Source organism: Bubalus kerabau, chromosome 10 (genome assembly GCF_029407905.1).
Source record: "Bubalus kerabau isolate K-KA32 ecotype Philippines breed swamp buffalo chromosome 10, PCC_UOA_SB_1v2, whole genome shotgun sequence".
NCBI classification, from domain to species: domain Eukaryota; kingdom Metazoa; phylum Chordata; class Mammalia; order Artiodactyla; family Bovidae; genus Bubalus; species Bubalus kerabau.
The window spans coordinates 11805547-11823290 of NC_073633.1; the positions used below are offsets into that span (position 1 = coordinate 11805547).

General features: G+C 43.9%; 1 protein-coding gene across 5 annotated transcripts in view; it reads left to right on the top strand.

Moving 5' to 3' along the window:
• Positions 1–17744, top strand: part of SV2C (synaptic vesicle glycoprotein 2C) — a 215787-nt gene that overhangs the window by 109747 nt on the left and 88296 nt on the right. For all 5 annotated transcript variants that reach the window (XM_055536601.1, XM_055536604.1, XM_055536603.1 and 2 more), the window contains one exon: positions 6952–7103. In XM_055536601.1, coding sequence (XP_055392576.1) covers positions 6952–7103 — 152 coding nt within the window. The remainder of the gene's footprint in view (positions 1–6951; positions 7104–17744) is intronic.

The following is a 17744-nucleotide window of genomic DNA, read 5'->3' on the forward strand; positions in this document are numbered from 1 at the left end:
ATTACATGTTAAAATGATAGTATTTGGATACATTGGGTTAAATGAATATTTATTAAAAGTTAACTGCAGCCTTGTTTTAATATCTTTTCTAGAAAATTCAAAATTTTATACATACTTCACGTGGTATATCTGTTGGAAAGCTAAACAATGCCTTTTATGAGAATTTCCAACAACAGTGGACCATTCAGACACACTTTATTTCCCTGTATACCTTTTGGCAAAAGAACTATAGATTCCAAGGGAGAAAGAAGTAACAGAGGAAAAGTTCTCCCAAAGTCGTAATGTATAATTATGAAAAATTAGCCACATGCACTTTTAAGAACTGACTCTGTGAGCTCCGTGAGGGTAGGGATATGTATTCTTCGTGCCTGTCCCTCCAGCACCAGGTCCTTGGCCCAGATCTTGGCTGCGTGAGGGGCTGGATGGTGGGGGGGGATGATGGCTGGATTGGTAAATGGCAGGTGAGTGGGAGACTGAGGAGAAATGGGTGATGAGATATATACAGCAAGTGACTGGAAAAGTCTGCATGTCTTTTTTCATCACTTCTTACATATCATCCTAACGGTCATCACCATCTTTATTCACAACATCATTTAGGTGCTGTGGGACTGCATGCTTCCAGCTGTCTCAATAGTGAGATGATTCTTTTCCAAGACAGCATGAGGATTCTGATCTCTGAATACACCTTCTCCCTCCATGGCAGCCGGTCTGCTGCTGTGGATATGCAGATCTGTTTAGGTTTGAGGGGCTTTGCGTGCATGCTGTGTTGCTAAGTTGCTTCAGTCGTGTCCGACTCTTTGCGACCTTATGGACTGTAGCCCGCCAGGCTCCTCTGTCCATGGGATTCTCCAGGCAAGAACACTGGAGTGGGTTGCCGTGCCCTTCTGCAGGGGATTTTCCCGAACCAGGCATTGAACCAGCATCTCCTGAATTGGCAGGAAGATTCTTTACCACTAGCTGCTGCCTGCAGTTCTGTTTAGGCTTGATTGGTTTAGGGCACCAATATGATCACAAACAAGGGCTAGGGGAGTTGAAATTATGTTTTCTTAGAAACACAACTTTTACTCAGATTATATGTTTGCATCTCCATATTCTCAAAATAGTCAGGTTTAAGCTGCAGCTTTGCAGATGGGAAGACTAAAGCAACCCTAAGCCCCCATGCTTTAGCACCAAAGCTGGGCATGAGGGATCCCTATTCCTAATTTGATGATTGGTTTTGTTACCAGGAAACATTCTTTTCCTGTCTCTATCTTGATTACTCACAGTAGACATATGCCTTCTAATCAATACAGCAATCTCATTTTCTGTGCCAACCTAGCCTGTTCAGAGATGTTAGATCTGTGTTCTTTCATCTAAGCCTCTGAGCAGCCTCCTCTGTGATACTCTGTTACTATCATGAAAAGGAAGTCCATCTTTGGAGTTGCTGCTTTAGCTGGTAGGCTGCAGTCCATGGGGTCGCTGAGAGTCAGACACAACTAAGCAACTTCACTTTCACTTTTCACTTCCATGCACTGGAGAAGGAAATGGCAACCCACTCCAGTGTTCTTGCCTGGAGAATCCCAGGGACGGGGGAGCCTGGTGGGCTGCCATCTATGGGGTCGCAGAGTCGGACATGACTGAAGCGACTTAGCAGCAGCAGCAGCAGCAGCTTTAGTTGTTTACTTCTGGGTCCAGTTGAAAACACAATGAACTGGTTCCGAATTGCTGTCCAACTTGCCTGGAAGTTCAGTGTCTTCTTTCTTTTTTTGGTTGCTGATTCTGAGCAAGGATTAAAAGGATATTTTTCATGCAAATTATTTGTGATTGTGATTCCTGGCATAGACTACAGCATTCATTAGTCATTTTTATAAACCCATAACACTTGTTGTAATAAAGCCACCAGAGTCAGCTCTTAGTGGATTTTGCCACCTGCTTACTATCTGTATGGAACACATGACTTTACAATGCTTATTCAACTTCCTGCTTAATTACATTCTCATGTAATACCTCATTTCCCAATGGAAAGGGAAGTTTGAGGAATGGCACTGGCTGGCAATCACATGGTGAAGTAAGTAAGAATAAAATTACTCATTGTTATCAATACGTGCTCACTGAAGCATTAAAGCAAAACAGAATTATTCAATTCCTTTCAGGACAGGAAGTCATCATTCTATAATTTCTCCCCTGAAGATCATACTTCAAGCCATTTTAAGTATAACTGGCCTTTTTGTGTACAACCTCCTTCTTTCACCATAGAAACCTCCTCCTCATCTTCTCAATAGCCAGCATACATCCGAGTGACAAGGTACAGAGACAGACGTAATCCACCACGAAGGTGTCATTGAGGCTGGAGTGATGCGAGGTGTGGCTGTGAAATGTGCAGACTTAAATCAGTCAGGCTTCCCAGTTTTTCAAGGAGGTTTGTGGAGACAGGAATGTTTGGCCTTCTCCTTCTTCCCACTTTGCTAAACTCATTCAATTTACATGTCTCGTGTTTCCAACACAGAAATTTTGTCTGTAAAGCTGATATAAGTCTTTGCCTTATACCATATCTCATTTGTGAATTTGTCTTAGTTTACTGAGGAAAATATGTTTTATGACATTTACTTGATGCCTAATACTGAGTATTGTGAAAAGTATTGCAGAGCTTTTGAGGGGCATGTCATGTGTGTTCCCACACTTGAGTGCACACACACATGCAACAAGGTACTGGAAGGGTCCCAACTTATTCTAGTGATGTGTTTTAATACAGATTTTTTTTTTACTTTCTTTATATTTCTGTAATTAAAGTTGTAAACACCTAACATTAATAGTACTTAGGGAAAATAGCTCCAACTCTGAAATTCCACGTAAACATTCTGTTTCATCAGTGTCAATTCAATTATTTTTAATCTGTCTAATCTTCCACCCATAATAGAGTGTGCATTTCAATTATTATTCCCTTTATGCCTCCAACTACCATGGACAATGAAGATATGGTCCTTGATGGGAGCTAATAAAATAGACTTAATATCCTATGGTGAGAAAAATTCTGTATAAACCACCCTGATCTTATTGTTTCATTTGTGTAAATATTCTGTCAAAAATGAAATTGTGAGCACATTTCAACAGTAGCTAATTGATACAATAAAGAGGTCTCCCTGTTAACTGTATTTAGACATTTACTGCCTATCTGCTGTGTAAAAGATAACCATGGTATGCCTTATATCCTGGCTGTTTAAAGTATCATATATCCTCTATTACATCCCCATGGCAAGAGTTTCTCAACCTCAGCACTATTGATATTGGCAGCTGGATAAGTCTTTGTTGTGAGGGGCTGCTGTGAATATGATAGGATTTTTAGCAGTGTGCCTGGACTCTGCCCACAATGTGCCAGGGGCAACCCCTGAGCTGTGATAACTAAAAATATCTCCAGACATTGTCAAATGTCTGCTGGGAGAGGGGCACAAAATCAACCCTATTTAATAACCATAGAGAATTTGAGAAACTCCATTCAGATACGTTTCTGCCTTCAAGTGTTCTCAGAAATTGTATCTTAGTACAATAAAACAAATAAGGAGATATATGAGCCCCCTCATACAAAATAGTGAGGTAGAATAGTAATAGGGAGCTTTTAAAATAAGATTTGGTGGTGGAGGGTGACCACTAAGACATAGAGTAATTCATGAACCCTTTTGGGGCTCTGCTGCTGTCAGAACTGCCATGCCAGCACCCCCAGCTTCTCCGGTCATGTTGGCCCAGGACATAAGGTGTATGTTTCCGCTCACTGGAGAGGTTAGGCCGTCACAGCAGCTTACTCCTCCCTCCATCATCAGAGAGTCTCGGGGCAATTCGTTTCTTCCGAGTAATCACTTAGTGCATGCCCAGTAGGCCAAGTAAGGGGGATTCAAAGATGAATATGTTATAGTCGTCACCTTCCAAGAGCCTCTGGTCGAGTGTAAACAACATGTGAGCGCTCTGATCGGCTATGAAACTCCAGGAACAGTTAATATCACGGCACACTGCAATGTACCATAATGTTTTTTCTCTGCTTGAAGGATATCACCATATGATGAGGAGTTAATGTTTTCCCCCAAATAGATGATCAGCTCAAAATAAGAAATGTGAATGCTTGGATTGTTTTTTAGGTCTCTGAGTCTGAAGGACTTTGCGAGGGATTTAAATAGATTCCCTCCCTCCTTCTTCAGACTCACTTAGCCCTTGATTTTAGAATTCCTTGTGGTCTGCTTTACGAACATTGAGAGACATCCATGCAAAAAAACATTCAAGAAGCAAAAATCAAAACAAAAAAAACTTGAAAAAGAGGCATTGAATTAAAACCAGAAGGATTGTTTAAAAGCCCCTAAACTTGGCGTTCTTTTATGCAACTGCATTGGTAGCCACCTGGAGTACATTCATCTTGGTTCAGAGCAACCTGGCATCCCCTGACACACAACTGTGCCTTCCTGAAGTGTGCGTTACCACTCATACATACAGAGTGTCCAGAAAACCGATGAAACATTCATTAGGATGTTAAAAATCAGTAAAAACCGAGGCTCTTCCTTTGCATCAAAAAGTGAAGACACAGATTAGGGACCTGGGACTTTATAGTCCAGAGAAACAGATTCCTCACATCAAATGACAAAAGGAACAGCATTAAATGATTTATGACACATGATTTATTTCCAATTAAAATTGTGTGTTGTAATGGAACCATTTCAAATCTGTTTGAAACATTGTTGAATTTTTTAAATTCAGCTAGCTGTCCACGCATGGTGTGAGGTCCTCAGGAAGCCAGGCAGAGAACTGTGTGAGTTTCAAAGAATCAGACACGACTGAAGCAACTTAGCACACATGCATATATATAGTTATATATTAAATGTATATTTATCCTCACATATATACACATATGAATATATATATTGCACACTATAAATGTTTATTGTGAATGAAATGTATGAAATGATACTACTTGAATGTCACTCAAATATTTCATGTCTATTTCAATTTTTAAAATGCTGTTGACATTTGCTAAATTAATTTTGTAGCCTGTGGATTGAAAAGCACTATTCTAGGTGGTCTGCACATATCCAGCCGCAGATGACTACCACATAAACAGGGGCAGACTCATGAAATGGTGCCATACCTACCAGTTGGTGCTGAGTGACACTGTCAGCTCCGTGGTTCATTAGGTACATCTGCTGCAGATGTGGCCTTTCTCTTCATTGCATTTGCTAAGATCACTGTCAGTATTTCTTTATCATATTAAAGGCACTCAGGAAATCAGTTATTGCTAAATGGATAAATACAAGTGTCATTCCTTGACATCAAATTTACTTGAAATGTCAATAGCAATTTTCCTTACAGAAACATGAACATAAAGGAATCAGTACATATTTGAAAACCTGTATCACTAGCTGTTGTCTTTACAGCTTGCTTATATGTTGAGGACTTCCCCGATAACTCAGTTGGTGAAGAATCCACCTGCAATGCAGGAGACCCCAGTTCAATTCCTGGGTCAGGAATATCCCTGGAGAAGGGATAGGCTACCCACTCCAGTATTCTTGGGCTTCCCTTGTGGCTCAGCTGGTACAGAATCTGCCTGCAATGTGGGAGACCTGGGTTCGATCCCTGGGTTGGGAAGATCCCCTGGAGAAGGGCAAGGCTATCCACTCCAGTATTATGGCCTGGAGAATTCCATGGACTGTATAGCCCATGGGGTTGCAAAGAGTCAGACACGACTGAGCGACTTTCACTTTCACTATATTGTAGCACACTTAAAAAAAATAATTATGTTAAGAATTCACATATTGTTTAGAATGATAGTAATTATTTCCCATACTACCTTACTTTTTTAGACAGTGTCTTAAAATTTGTGGGGTCAAGGCCAAGTTGACCTTCTGATGAGTTCTATGGCCCATCTCCCTAGAATGAACAAAATTTTGATTCCATAGACCCTCATTTGAGAACCTTAACCTGAGAATAGGTCACTGTTCATAGCCTCTATCCAGAGATCAGTCAGTGTTTCTTAAAATCACCTTGACTGGAAGGAAGCATTGCGCTGTTGGTATCTAAACCAGCAGCTCTTTATGTGATTGTCCCGGTGCCCCTTTCACATGTACTCATTCAGCAGTATCTGCTGGACTGGGACCGGAACCAGTCTAGGAAGCAGCCCTGTGGGTCCTGTGTTAACATATCCCTCAGACAGGGCTGTAGGACCAATGCTGTGGAGTAGTATCAGTTGCAGTCAGCCCTCTAGAGGTGTTTGAATCTCTTTCCAAAGTCCCCATGTCATGGACAAGACATAATCATCATATATATATATATATATATAGGAGTTGGTGATGGACAGGGAGGCCTGGCATGCTGCGATTCATGGGGTCGCCAAGAGTCGGACACAACTGAGTGACTGAACTGAACTAAACTGAATGTGTTAAAGTATTTCCTAGATCATACCAAATATTGTGCTTTTTGATAAACACCATGTAGAACATCAACAAGAAACAGAAAGTCCATGGAGATCTTAAGCTAAGCGCTCTATATAAAGCACATGAGTAGGGTACCACTCCCACCTTTTGGTAACATGGTTTAATTGCAGGTTCAAGTTTGGGGGGGATAATAAACCTATTTTGAACATGCTGTGTGCTTATTTGCTCAGTCGGGTCCGACTCTTTGCAACCCCATGGACTGTAGCCCGCCAAGCTCCTCTGTCCACGGGGATTCTCTAGGCAAGAATACTGTAGTGGGTTGCCATGCCCCACTCCAGGAGATCCTCCCAACGCAGGGATCAAACCCAGGTCTCCTGCATTGCAGGCGCATTCTTTACCGTCTGAGCCACTATTAAAGTTACTAAGTTGTAGAAAATGCACCTTCCTTGATATGCTGGAAAAGAAAGAGAACATGTGTTGATAGAGCTTGCATTAGCTCTGCCCTTCGTGTTTCACACTGGCTGTACGAGCTCTGATATCACATACCGTCCCTACCTCTTGGCAGGATTGGAGGAGCCATCCCCACCGTGTTCTCCTACTTTGCGGAAGTGCTGGCCCGAGAGAAGCGGGGCGAGCATCTGAGCTGGCTCTGCATGTTCTGGATGATCGGCGGCATCTATGCCTCGGCCATGGCCTGGGCCATCATCCCGCACTACGGTAAGAGGCCCACCTTGCCCCAGCGGGCGGTCCCCTTGTTTCATTTCAGCTTCCATTTCCACCCGTTTCCTCTCTTGTTAATGCTGATTGGAGAACGGTGCCATCATCGTGTCTCTCCCTTTTGTAATGTCTAGGATTCGCATTCCCAACCCCGTACGAGATCTGTATGAGGTAGGACTGTGCCAGCGATCCTTTGGGAAGACTTTTCATTTTGCTGTTTTCAATGTCACCACTTTCCTTTGTTCCCTTTGTGCTGTCAACATGGGCTCCCGTGTAAGTGGAGGTGAAAGGATGCACAGATCGTAGCCGGTAAGGCAGCTTGACTTACAGTGGTTCTTGGGCTCCTCACGCGTGGGAGACACTGCGAGTACCTTGACTCATCTCCTCTCGGCTTAGTCCATGGCTCAGCCCATGGCGGCCTCTCCTCTTCCAGAAGCTCAGAACTGGGATGGGAGCAGGGAGAGCCCCGTCTTCTTAAGGATCATCAGTTTGCAGAGCTTCAGAGGTGACTCTACACCCCTCCACGCTCCCCTCCTCAGTCTCCCCTGAGCACTCACTGTTCTGCCACCTCAGGACACCTGAAGGTTTCGTGTTTCTGAGCAGTGCTCACGCTGTCAGAAGCCACAGCTCCCAGGTGCTTCACCCATAAACCATGAAATGCTGGGAGAGGTTAACAGAATCTAGGAACTGAATTCGATATAGAAGGAGAGGAAAAGGTACCTGTTCCGGCCATATTTATGTGTGTATGAGTGTGTGTGCATGTGTGTGTATGAGTGCGTGTGCATGTGTGTGTGTGAGAACAGGATGAAGCTGACAAAGCATGAACACTGGATATATTTAAACCACCATGGCTTCAAAAACTCACTCTTTGTTCTATCTGAAATCGAAAAAATTAGATTTCAAAAATTTACTCTTTGCTCATTTTCTATTTTTCTGCCTTTAAAAAAAAAAAAAAGAACAGAACAACTTTTCATTATAAAGTGTGGTTCTGTTAGGAAACAAATTTAAGTGAATTTAACTTATTGCTAAAATCGAAGACAACATGGACTTCAAGGTTCAGATGCATTGTGATTTGTTTTCCATACTGAGCTTTAAAATTCATGTTGTCACACTTATCCTTGAAATAAACCTGGAAAGTTATATGCAAATCAAACCTTTATTTAACAACACAAGTTCCAAAAAAAAAAAAAAAAAAAGAACACCCACAAGACTTAAGAAATTGGTTACTGGTCCCAAAGAGAACTTTTCTTTGACAAACATTTTAGTGTGATAGGTTTCTCATTTTTAGACTCTTTGGTCACTTTTGGGCCAGTGATGCCCTCATTCAGGCCATTACCCATATCCACCATGAGGCTTGTCTGCTCATATCTATCACGAGGCTTGCCTTCTGCCACCATCTGAGGAATTAAGGAGATTCTCCTCCTTCATCTGGGTCCTAAGTACCTCATCCATGCTCAGAACTTCCCCTGTATGGCAGCATCTAACACCCACCCTACTCAGACTGCTATTCCAAATGGAAAAGTCACTTAGCTACCACATAAGGAATTGTTTCTTAGGAAATATGTATCAGGAGACAAAAAGGAGATGAAGGACCTGGGCAGAGTCCAGCTGTACCCAGCACTGCCCCCAGAGCCGCTGTTAAGTCGATTCAGCCTTTGAGCAAATTGAAATAAGCTGGCGGGTCTGGGTGGTCCCAGCTGCAGCCTCACTGTCAGTGTCTGCCAGGGCCTTGTGCAGGGCGCAGCCTGGCACCTGGGCCCCTCCTGAGGCCAGCGTGCTCTGCATCTCAGCCTCTGGTGGTGGCATAGCCCCTTAACTGCCGGCTTCACTGCCGCCTGCTTCCAGTCCTCCCTTCCCACCACGCCTCAACCTCAGAATGCCTCCTGCTGGCCTCCCTCAGCTCATAGCTCTGGCTGGCCTCTGTCGTCTATGAGTATTCACTGGGCCTGGACGTGACTGCCTTTGGTTTTGATTTTGTTTCCTCACTTCCTCACCCACTCCAGATTCCTGCCTTTCACACATTCCTGCCCCTGACCTTGAATAGCCCTTGGAGGGCTCCAGGATTTGCCTCTGGCCTTGCCAACTGTCCGTGGCTGAACTACGAAAAATGAGCGTGATTCCCCACCTTTTTCTTCCACAAGCACACATAAAATGTTCTTATTTAGAGCAAAAAGTCCCCCGAGATCGTATGTTGCTAGAAAGAGGGAGGTTCTAAGCCATAAACAATGCTTGAAAAGTTACAAAGATAATCACATTACCGCAGAATCAAATGGATCTGAGGCCAACATTAATTTCTGTATTGAACCTGGTTAAGAAATTAGTAACAAAAAATTAAAATCTTATGCCCATGTTTTACTGAAGGTTTTCCATGGCCAGAGGTGTGGCCAAAAAAGAGGAAAAGAAAATTACTTTTGTTTTTTCTGTTACTGTTGTTAATTACTGTTACTGTTGTTAATTACAACAATTACTGTTGTTAATCGTCTCTGTGTTAGAATCAACAGGGGAGAGTTTTTAAAATACCCTTGCTGAGTTCATTTTATACTCTTGCAGCTTGAAGAGTTTTAATTTTTTTCGAAATAAAAGAGTTAAATTTTAAAAGTCCCATGCTGAAGCTTCTGGGGGTGATTTTCTGTATCTTGATGGGGATGGGTTTTAAGAGCACGTGTGTGCTCAGTCACTCAGTCGTGTCCTACTCTTTGCAACCCCATGGACTACAGCCCTCCAGGCTCCTCTGTCCATGGGATTGTCCAGGCAACAATACTGGAGTGGGTTGCCATTTCCTCCTCCAGGGGATCTTCCTGACCCAGGGATTGAACCCACATCTCCCGCACTGACAGGTGGATTCTTTACCATATGAACCATCTGGGAAGCCCAGGTTTCAGGATTTATTCATAAAAATCCATTAAGCTGGGTGCTCTAGATTTGTGCATGTCGTTATATGGTGCTTCTTCATAAGCACTTTTTAATGAAAGTTTACCACTTCCCCCACGCACTGAAAATACCCATGTTTGGATCCTACCCCAAATCAACTGAGTCGGATTCTCTGGGACGGGGACTCAGCATATATCCTTTTTAACACGCCCAGGTGGTTCTCACATGCAGTCGGGTTTGAGATTTGTCAGCCCTGTACCTCTCTTGGTGGGTGATGCCAGAGCCCCCGGGACTGCCTCATGTGTATACAGGGCAGCTGTGAACTGGAACAAAGAGTGAGCCTGACCTGTGTGCTTGACTTACTCAATTGGTGTTGGAGTTTTAATATTGTTGGTTTCATCCAGGCTAAAGGACCTTTTCATACATCCAGTTCAGAATCACACTTTTAAGGTAACTTTAACATGTGTCTTTCCGATGATACATCTTTTTACTTAAAAATGACTAAAGGTTAAAAGTAGTCCATCCACTTTCCCTACAGCCTCTGAGAAAATAAGAAGCTTTCTGTTTTCCCTCTGAAATTCTTCAGGGTATAAATGGTGCCATGGCCCACAGAAATAACAAGGGTATAGGGGTCCTTGCCCCTGCATCCTCTTTCATTTGGGGGACCTCTGACCACTGCCACCTGTACAGTGGATTGAATTTTCCCCTGGCAGGGAAGGCAGTCAGGGCAGAATAAAGCAACCCAGAGCCAGATACTGGCCCTTCCCACGCTGGTAATAAGATTTGCTCTGAAGAAAAGAAATTAGTAATTGGCATCCGCATGGCAAGATTGTCAAGGGATAAAGGATACACATAGTCATGGGGAAAGCAGTCAGGCTTGTATTTCTGGACGTCACCTTTCTGCATTTGTGGCAGAGCAGTCCGTGCACAAGACCTGAGCCCAATGCCATGAGACCTGAATTCTGACTCCTGACAAGCTTCTGATGCAAAGTCGACCTTGAGCTGGTCACTCAGGATGTTGAAACTTGGAGGGACTCTTAGGAAGTTAGACACAACCTCCAGAAAAGATGTTTGGACGGCTACCAGGGTGGGCAAGTTGAGATATAGGCTGTGCCAGGAGTCACTCACAGACCTCGGATCCACCTGGCCTGCAGCTGAGGCCGTTTCCGTACCAGCATCAGATGATGATGTACTGTGTGTTCCTCGGAGACAGATGGTCGCCAGCACCTGGAGGTTCTGAGGAGATGTTAGGAGGCAGAGTACAGGATGTCACTGCTCCAGGCAGCTTTCCTGCCACCATCTCCCTGGGATCAGCTCCTTCCAGTCAGGAGCTTCGGGACTTTTTCAACCTGTGGCAAAGAGCAGTCCCCATAAAGCTAGGAAGGGGGGAGAAGACCCTGCCCAGAAGGAAATGCCCTGGCCTCAAAGCTCAGGTGCCCGCAGCAGCTGAGAGCAGGTGTTAAAAAATATGGTTCTTCTTGACCCACACCCCTTTTCAAACCTCTGACTTCCGATCCACAGTGGATACTGGCTTCTGATTAACAAAAGAACAAGCACGGTGTTTGAGAGCAGATGGCAAAGATGCAAAGGCTGTTATGCAGCCTTTCTCCCCTCCCCCACACCCCCTCTGAATTAGGACACATCAGCATTGAATGCAAGCCCCGATGCCTTAAGGAGAAAATGGGACAGGGAGCTGAATCCTGGGTCCTTTCCCTCCTTGGCTGAGAGCTTTCATTGCATCCCAGGCTTTGGAGTCATTGCAGGGTTGCTGCGCTTTCCACTCCATTAAACTCTCTGTCGTCATTTTCTTTTAAATTCGCGTGCATGTCAAATGAGGTGCTGTCCCCTGCCCAGATGCGTGACAGTGCACAGCAAGGGATTCAGTTAGCTAAGTGAGAAGCCTATCGGTTCAGCACGAAATGCCTCAGCTCTTAAAGCGTAGGCACCCAGGCTGTGCTCAGCACTGGAGCATCTCTACCGCCTCCGATGCCAGCCCTTCGCTGCAGACCTCAGGGACCAAGCTGGGGACGCCCACAAAGCCCAAACCCCACGCACCTCTCCCCTTCCAGCTGTAGTGTGGTGTCTGGGCTTAAAAACACACATAGTCCTGAGGTTGTCTGAATTATCAAGATGTCTTCTACTTCCTTTAGTTACAAGAAGCGTGAAGCTAATGCATTTCTTCTCCCGAATGGTGAAACTGGGATGAAGGTAGGAGGGGATAGTCCAATAGCTGTCTGGTTGACGAAGGAAACAGGGAAGGCCGTGTTCATTTTGTGCACAAGAAGGAAGGCGCTGCAGCCAACAGCAAGAGGCAACAGTGAAAGCACACACCCGCTGCTTCTGGGTGTGTGAGCTTTGTCAAGCTTTTCAGTCCCCCCAGTCCCATTTCCTAAGTCAGCATTTGGGGAGTCAGTGGAATGATCATGCTAGAATAGTAGTTCATAACTAGTGTTTGAAAATGGTAGCTGATATGCTATCAGGCTCATATCCTATATGGGAAGCCTGGACTGTGTCAGCACAGCCCAGTGTGAGCTCAGAGTCACAGGAAAGAGGGAAAATGAGCTAAAATGTGTAAACCTTAGCTAGAGAGTGAGATCAGAGGAAGCAGAGAGGAGAAAAAAACGAGAAAACATGTAAAGATAATGAGAGAGAATCAAGGAATAAACAATACCATACAATCTTGGTAGCCCGCAGCCCAGTGAATCAGAATCTTCCATCCACGTGTTTGTTGGAGAAAACAAACCAAAGGGCACATCCCATATAAAGATCCATTTTAAAGGCGTGGTGCCACCCCCCAGGTACGTGGCACAAGAGCCGATGGCCCTTACCTGCTGACATGCATCACTAGCTGACCTGTGCATTACATGGACATCCCCGGAGCCAAGCTCTGTCTCAGTAGCAAGGTATCCTGTATTCTGGACGCAGGCAGGCAGCATGGGCTGACGTAAGACAGGCCCTGGTTCCAAGCCATCTCTGCCAGTCTTCCGGCTCTGTCACCTTTAGGACAGTTACTTAGGCTCTCTGACTCTCAGTGGCCTCATCTATAAAATGGGCAAAATGCCCTTACAGGGTTGCTGTACTCAAGGACTGTATACAAAAAGTGGTTACTTAGCACAGTGCCTGACACAAGTGTTTGTGAAGTGTAGCTTTCTTTCCGTAAATGGGGATGAAGTTGAGCTAAGGGAGGAAGAAGGAACGGGAATATTAAAAAGAGTTGTTTTCTTTGCAAGATGCAATCCTTAGGGGTACCACCTGTGATTAGAAAATCATAGTTACCAATGTGTGTCATAGACAAGGTGTCCCAGGCCCTCACTCAGATAAGGTGCTTAGCACAGACTGATGTGTGTCAGAAGAAGAATCTGAGCCCATATGAAGGTGGGTACAGTTAGGGCTGGGCTTCCCTGGTGGCTCAGTGGTAAAGAACCCACCTACCAATGCAGGAGACTCGGGTTCGATCCTTGGGTAGGGAAGATCCCCTGGAGAAAGAAATGGCAACCCACTCCAGTATTCTTGCCTGGAAAATCCCATGGACAGAGGAGCCTGGCACGCTATAGTCCATGGAGTCGCAGAGCTGGACATGACATAGTAACTAAACAAACAACAGTTAGGGCTAGTGTGACCCTTATATGTCAGTTTCAGAAAATGTAGGTACAAGGCTGTAGCAAGCCTCAGACAGGTGAGCCCTTGGTAGCATTTCAATGGGCCAGACTTCCCCCATCCTCAGATCACAGTTGACTAGACCCCTGGGTTTCTCCCCAGAGCTGGGATATGAACCCCAGCCTGACTAGCAGAATGTCTTCCACAAATCCTGGAGAGCTTGGACTCCAGTAGGGATCATAGCATCTTTATCTACAATAAATAAAGACAGAAAAGTTGATATATTTACTATAGATAGAGGTTTGTCCTGCAAGAGCTGTTGATATTAGGGTTTGCCTTGAAATGGAATAACAAGTACATTTTATAGTATAAAAATTAGTTTAAGAAATGAATGGCAATACCAAATGCTAGTGAATATGCAGAGAAATCGCATGTCTCATCTGTTGCTGGTGGGAGCACAAAATAGTGCCCTACGCTGTAAAGTAATTTGGAGTTTTCTTAAAAAAAAAAAAAACAAACCAGACACACCTAACATACAACTGACAGTTGTCCTCCTGAGCGTTTGTCCCAGAGAAATGGAGATGTATGTCCTCACAAACACTTGTGCATGCTTATTTAGGACAGTTTTATTTGTAATAGCCCCAAACTGGAAACAACCAAAATGTCTGCAATACTATAGAATTCTACTCCGCAATACAAGTAAATGAACAGTTTATACAACAGCTAGGAGAGACCTCAAGGGCATTTTGTGAGTGGAAAAAAAAAACCTCAAAAGATATCCTTATATAACATCTGGAAATGACAAAGAGATGGAGAACAGTTTAGTGATTGGTTGGTGGGACTAGGGGTGACAGGGAGAAGGGGAGAGGGTATGACTGTTAATGGAGTAGCCTCCAGAGATCTTTGTATTGATGGATTAATGTCTTGAATGCAAGTGGGTATGTAAATCCACACATGTGATAAAATGACAAAGACCTATACACATATTCCACTGTGAGTTTCCTGCTTTTGGTGTTGTACCACAGCTGTTTAAGATCTTCATTTCCGAGCACCGAGAGAGACTGAGTGAAGAAGGGTAGCTGGGATCTCTCTGGACTACCTATGCAACTTTCTGTGATTCGAATTCAAAATAAAAAGTAGAAAACAATTAATTGAAGGGCGTTTCCACATTTATCACCTTATTTATTCTAATAGTCTTGGGAACAAAAGCAGCAGTAAATGTCATTCTCATTTTTGGAATGGAGAGCCTGCTGCATAGCAAGTTTGTCATTTCCCAAAGTGACACAGAAAATGGAAGATTGGGAGTTAGAACCAGCCTTCTGATTCTCATTTCTTCAAAATGTTCTCCAGACATGGCAAAACTAAGATGTGTCCTCAAAGAGCAACGCAGAGGGTAATTTGGAAGCATTTGTGTGGTCCCTACAGTGTGTGTTTATGGCCCATATGGCAGCCATCCGTCACCTCGTGTATCTGAGCGATGTATCTCAGCTCTTGCAGAGCGCTCTAAGCGCTAAGCCTCCATCATTTGCATAAGAAAAACCGACCACACCCAGAATTCTATTATAAAAATTGCCTTACTGAAGATATCTTAAGAAACCATCTTAAGAGGCTTGTACATCACACACTTTTTATCCCAGTTCATAAATCCTCATTTGACTTTTTGTTTCCTTCCAGGGTTATCTTGTGTCTTCTCTCTCCCCCTTCCCACACAGCAAGCAGCTTCACGGGCTTCTGTCTCCTCCCCCGGGAACCTAACTGCGCTGCCTGCCCCACTCTCCTTTTTTACGGAGAAAAATTCAGCCCTGCCCAGCTTCTAGCTCCAAACATGGATACTCCGCATATACTGCTCTTCTCGGGCCGCCATAACAAAATACCGTTGACTGGGTGGCTTACACTACAAAACTGTATTTTCTCACAGTTGTGAAAGCTGGGGAATCCAAGACCAAGCGGCCGGTCAGTTTAGTTTCTGGCTGAGGGTTCTCTTTCTGGCTGGCTTCTTGCTGTGTCCTCATGTGGAAGAGAGAGAGAGATCGCTGTCTTCCCCTTCTTCCATCCAACTAGGGCCCTACTCTACAGCCTCACTTAACCTTAAGTACTTCATAAAGATCCCATCCAGATATAGTCACATTGGGAGTTAGGGTTGTAGCTCTGCATTTTGGGGAGGTACAGTTCAGTCCACAGCAGCACTCTTTGTGATCTTAGCAAAAAAGGGGCCTTCCAGCCATCAGAATCACCCCTGCTTTGAACGCATTTGGGGACTATTCATTTTTTCCATTGTTTTTCTTGTTGGATGCCTACTACAAAATCTAACTCTGAAACAGTTACCCTGTTTTCTCCCTGAAGTATAAATAAAGTCTAAATGATAGCCTTATGATTCTATAAGAACTTCCTGCCTCATTTCTCTGCACATCTCTATATTATGAACTAGACAAAATGTGTGTGTGTGTGTGTGTGAGTGAAAAGCACAGTCCTGAAAATACCCCTGCTGGGCTGAGTTTGTCATTAACCTAATTAGGTCTGTTATCCAAGCCTTACAATTAGCACCATTACCAAGTCTTGGAAACCAACTGCTGTGCCTTTAAATGAACTGTCACCTGGGGGGATATAAAAATGGTCATCTTCTAAAATGTTCCTTGTTTGAGCATATAATCATTCCCCATATTTCTGTCAATAAACTTGCTTAGAGAGCAAGAGAAATTTACAGTTTCATGGGGAAGGTAGAGAAGGCTTCCCTGATATCTCAAGATACGAGCTATAGAATCTGGACTTCATTTTTCTGCTATACACATATCAGGGGCCCCAGAAGAATACTCCATTCGCTTGCCCAGATTGTTAAGGCCAAAGGCCATAGAGCTGCCCATCTATTTTCTACAAGTATAATATTCTTTCATTTGTAAGGAGTAAGTCAAACTTCAGCTTTTACGTAACTTACCAGCAGAGGCATTGATGCTGAATGACCTGGAAGTTTCTGTTCTCTTACGGGTTGATTGAATGTTTATATTTTGTGCAGTTGTCTTTCTGTCAAAACTGAGCTTAGATTTTCTCTGAGTTGCTTTTGGAGGGTCCCAAGGCAAGCCCAGTTAAAGACCCAGGTGTGGCCTCCTAGCCTGTGTGACCATTCAGCAGGACTGAACACTAAGCATAGCTATGTAATTCCTGAAGATACACAATCAATGCCTAGGAGAGCTCATTAGAATAGATTATTCAATAGGACAGGATTTGAGGTGGAAGCCATGATGGGGGTATCTTAGTAATTCTTAATGGAGTCTTCTCAAGTTTAATGGGTGTTTCTTCTTTAGGAAGTGACTAATTTTTTATATGGGCTTCCCAGGTGGCACAGTGGTAAAGAATCCACCTGCCAATGCAGGAGACACCAGAGACGTGGGTCTGGTTCCTGGCTTGGGTGATCCCCTGGAGTAGGAAACAGCAACCTATTCCAGTATTCTTGCCTAAAAAAACTTGCACGGATAGAGGAGCCTGGTGGGCTGCAGTCCATGGGATTGCCAAGAGTCAGACACGACTGAGCACACGCACACAGTATTTTATTTAATGTTGGAGTATGTTTCCCCTTGGGGACAGATTGGATTGAGTTGTCCATGTATTCCTCATTCTTACACTCACTCCCCAGTGAGCTCATCTGCTCATCTGCTGTGCTCCTCCTCACACTCTGGAGTATACAGGATAGAAAGCAGCCCTGAGGCTTTGGGAGGACTCTTGCAAAGAGGCTGGAAAACAGTGAGCCTGAGAACTGTGTGGTGGGGACATGGCAGTGGTCAGACTCTAAATCTGGCAAAATTAAAGGGGACAAGATATGGCAAGAGAAAATGCTGTGGGCTGGAGCAGAGTGGGATGGTTACTGTAGATCTTAATCAAATGAGCATCCTAACTAGAAAGCACTCTTGTTGCTTGTTTAATCCAATAGTAGTAGAAGAGATTTGCTGTTTCAGCCATTTGCATATTCCCTTGTCCTATCTTCTCAATGATTCAAAGCATATCTTCATGAGATGATTGGCAAGGGTTAGGAAATCAGTTGAGAATCATGGAAGCAATGTAATTTTTCTGTCTTCAAGTTGAAGTTATCCTACAAAGAAATGGATCTCAGTACTTTTCCCCCATCACTGCTAAACAAACTGAGATTTAGCCTTTATTTAAATTGCTCTATGAGATACTACA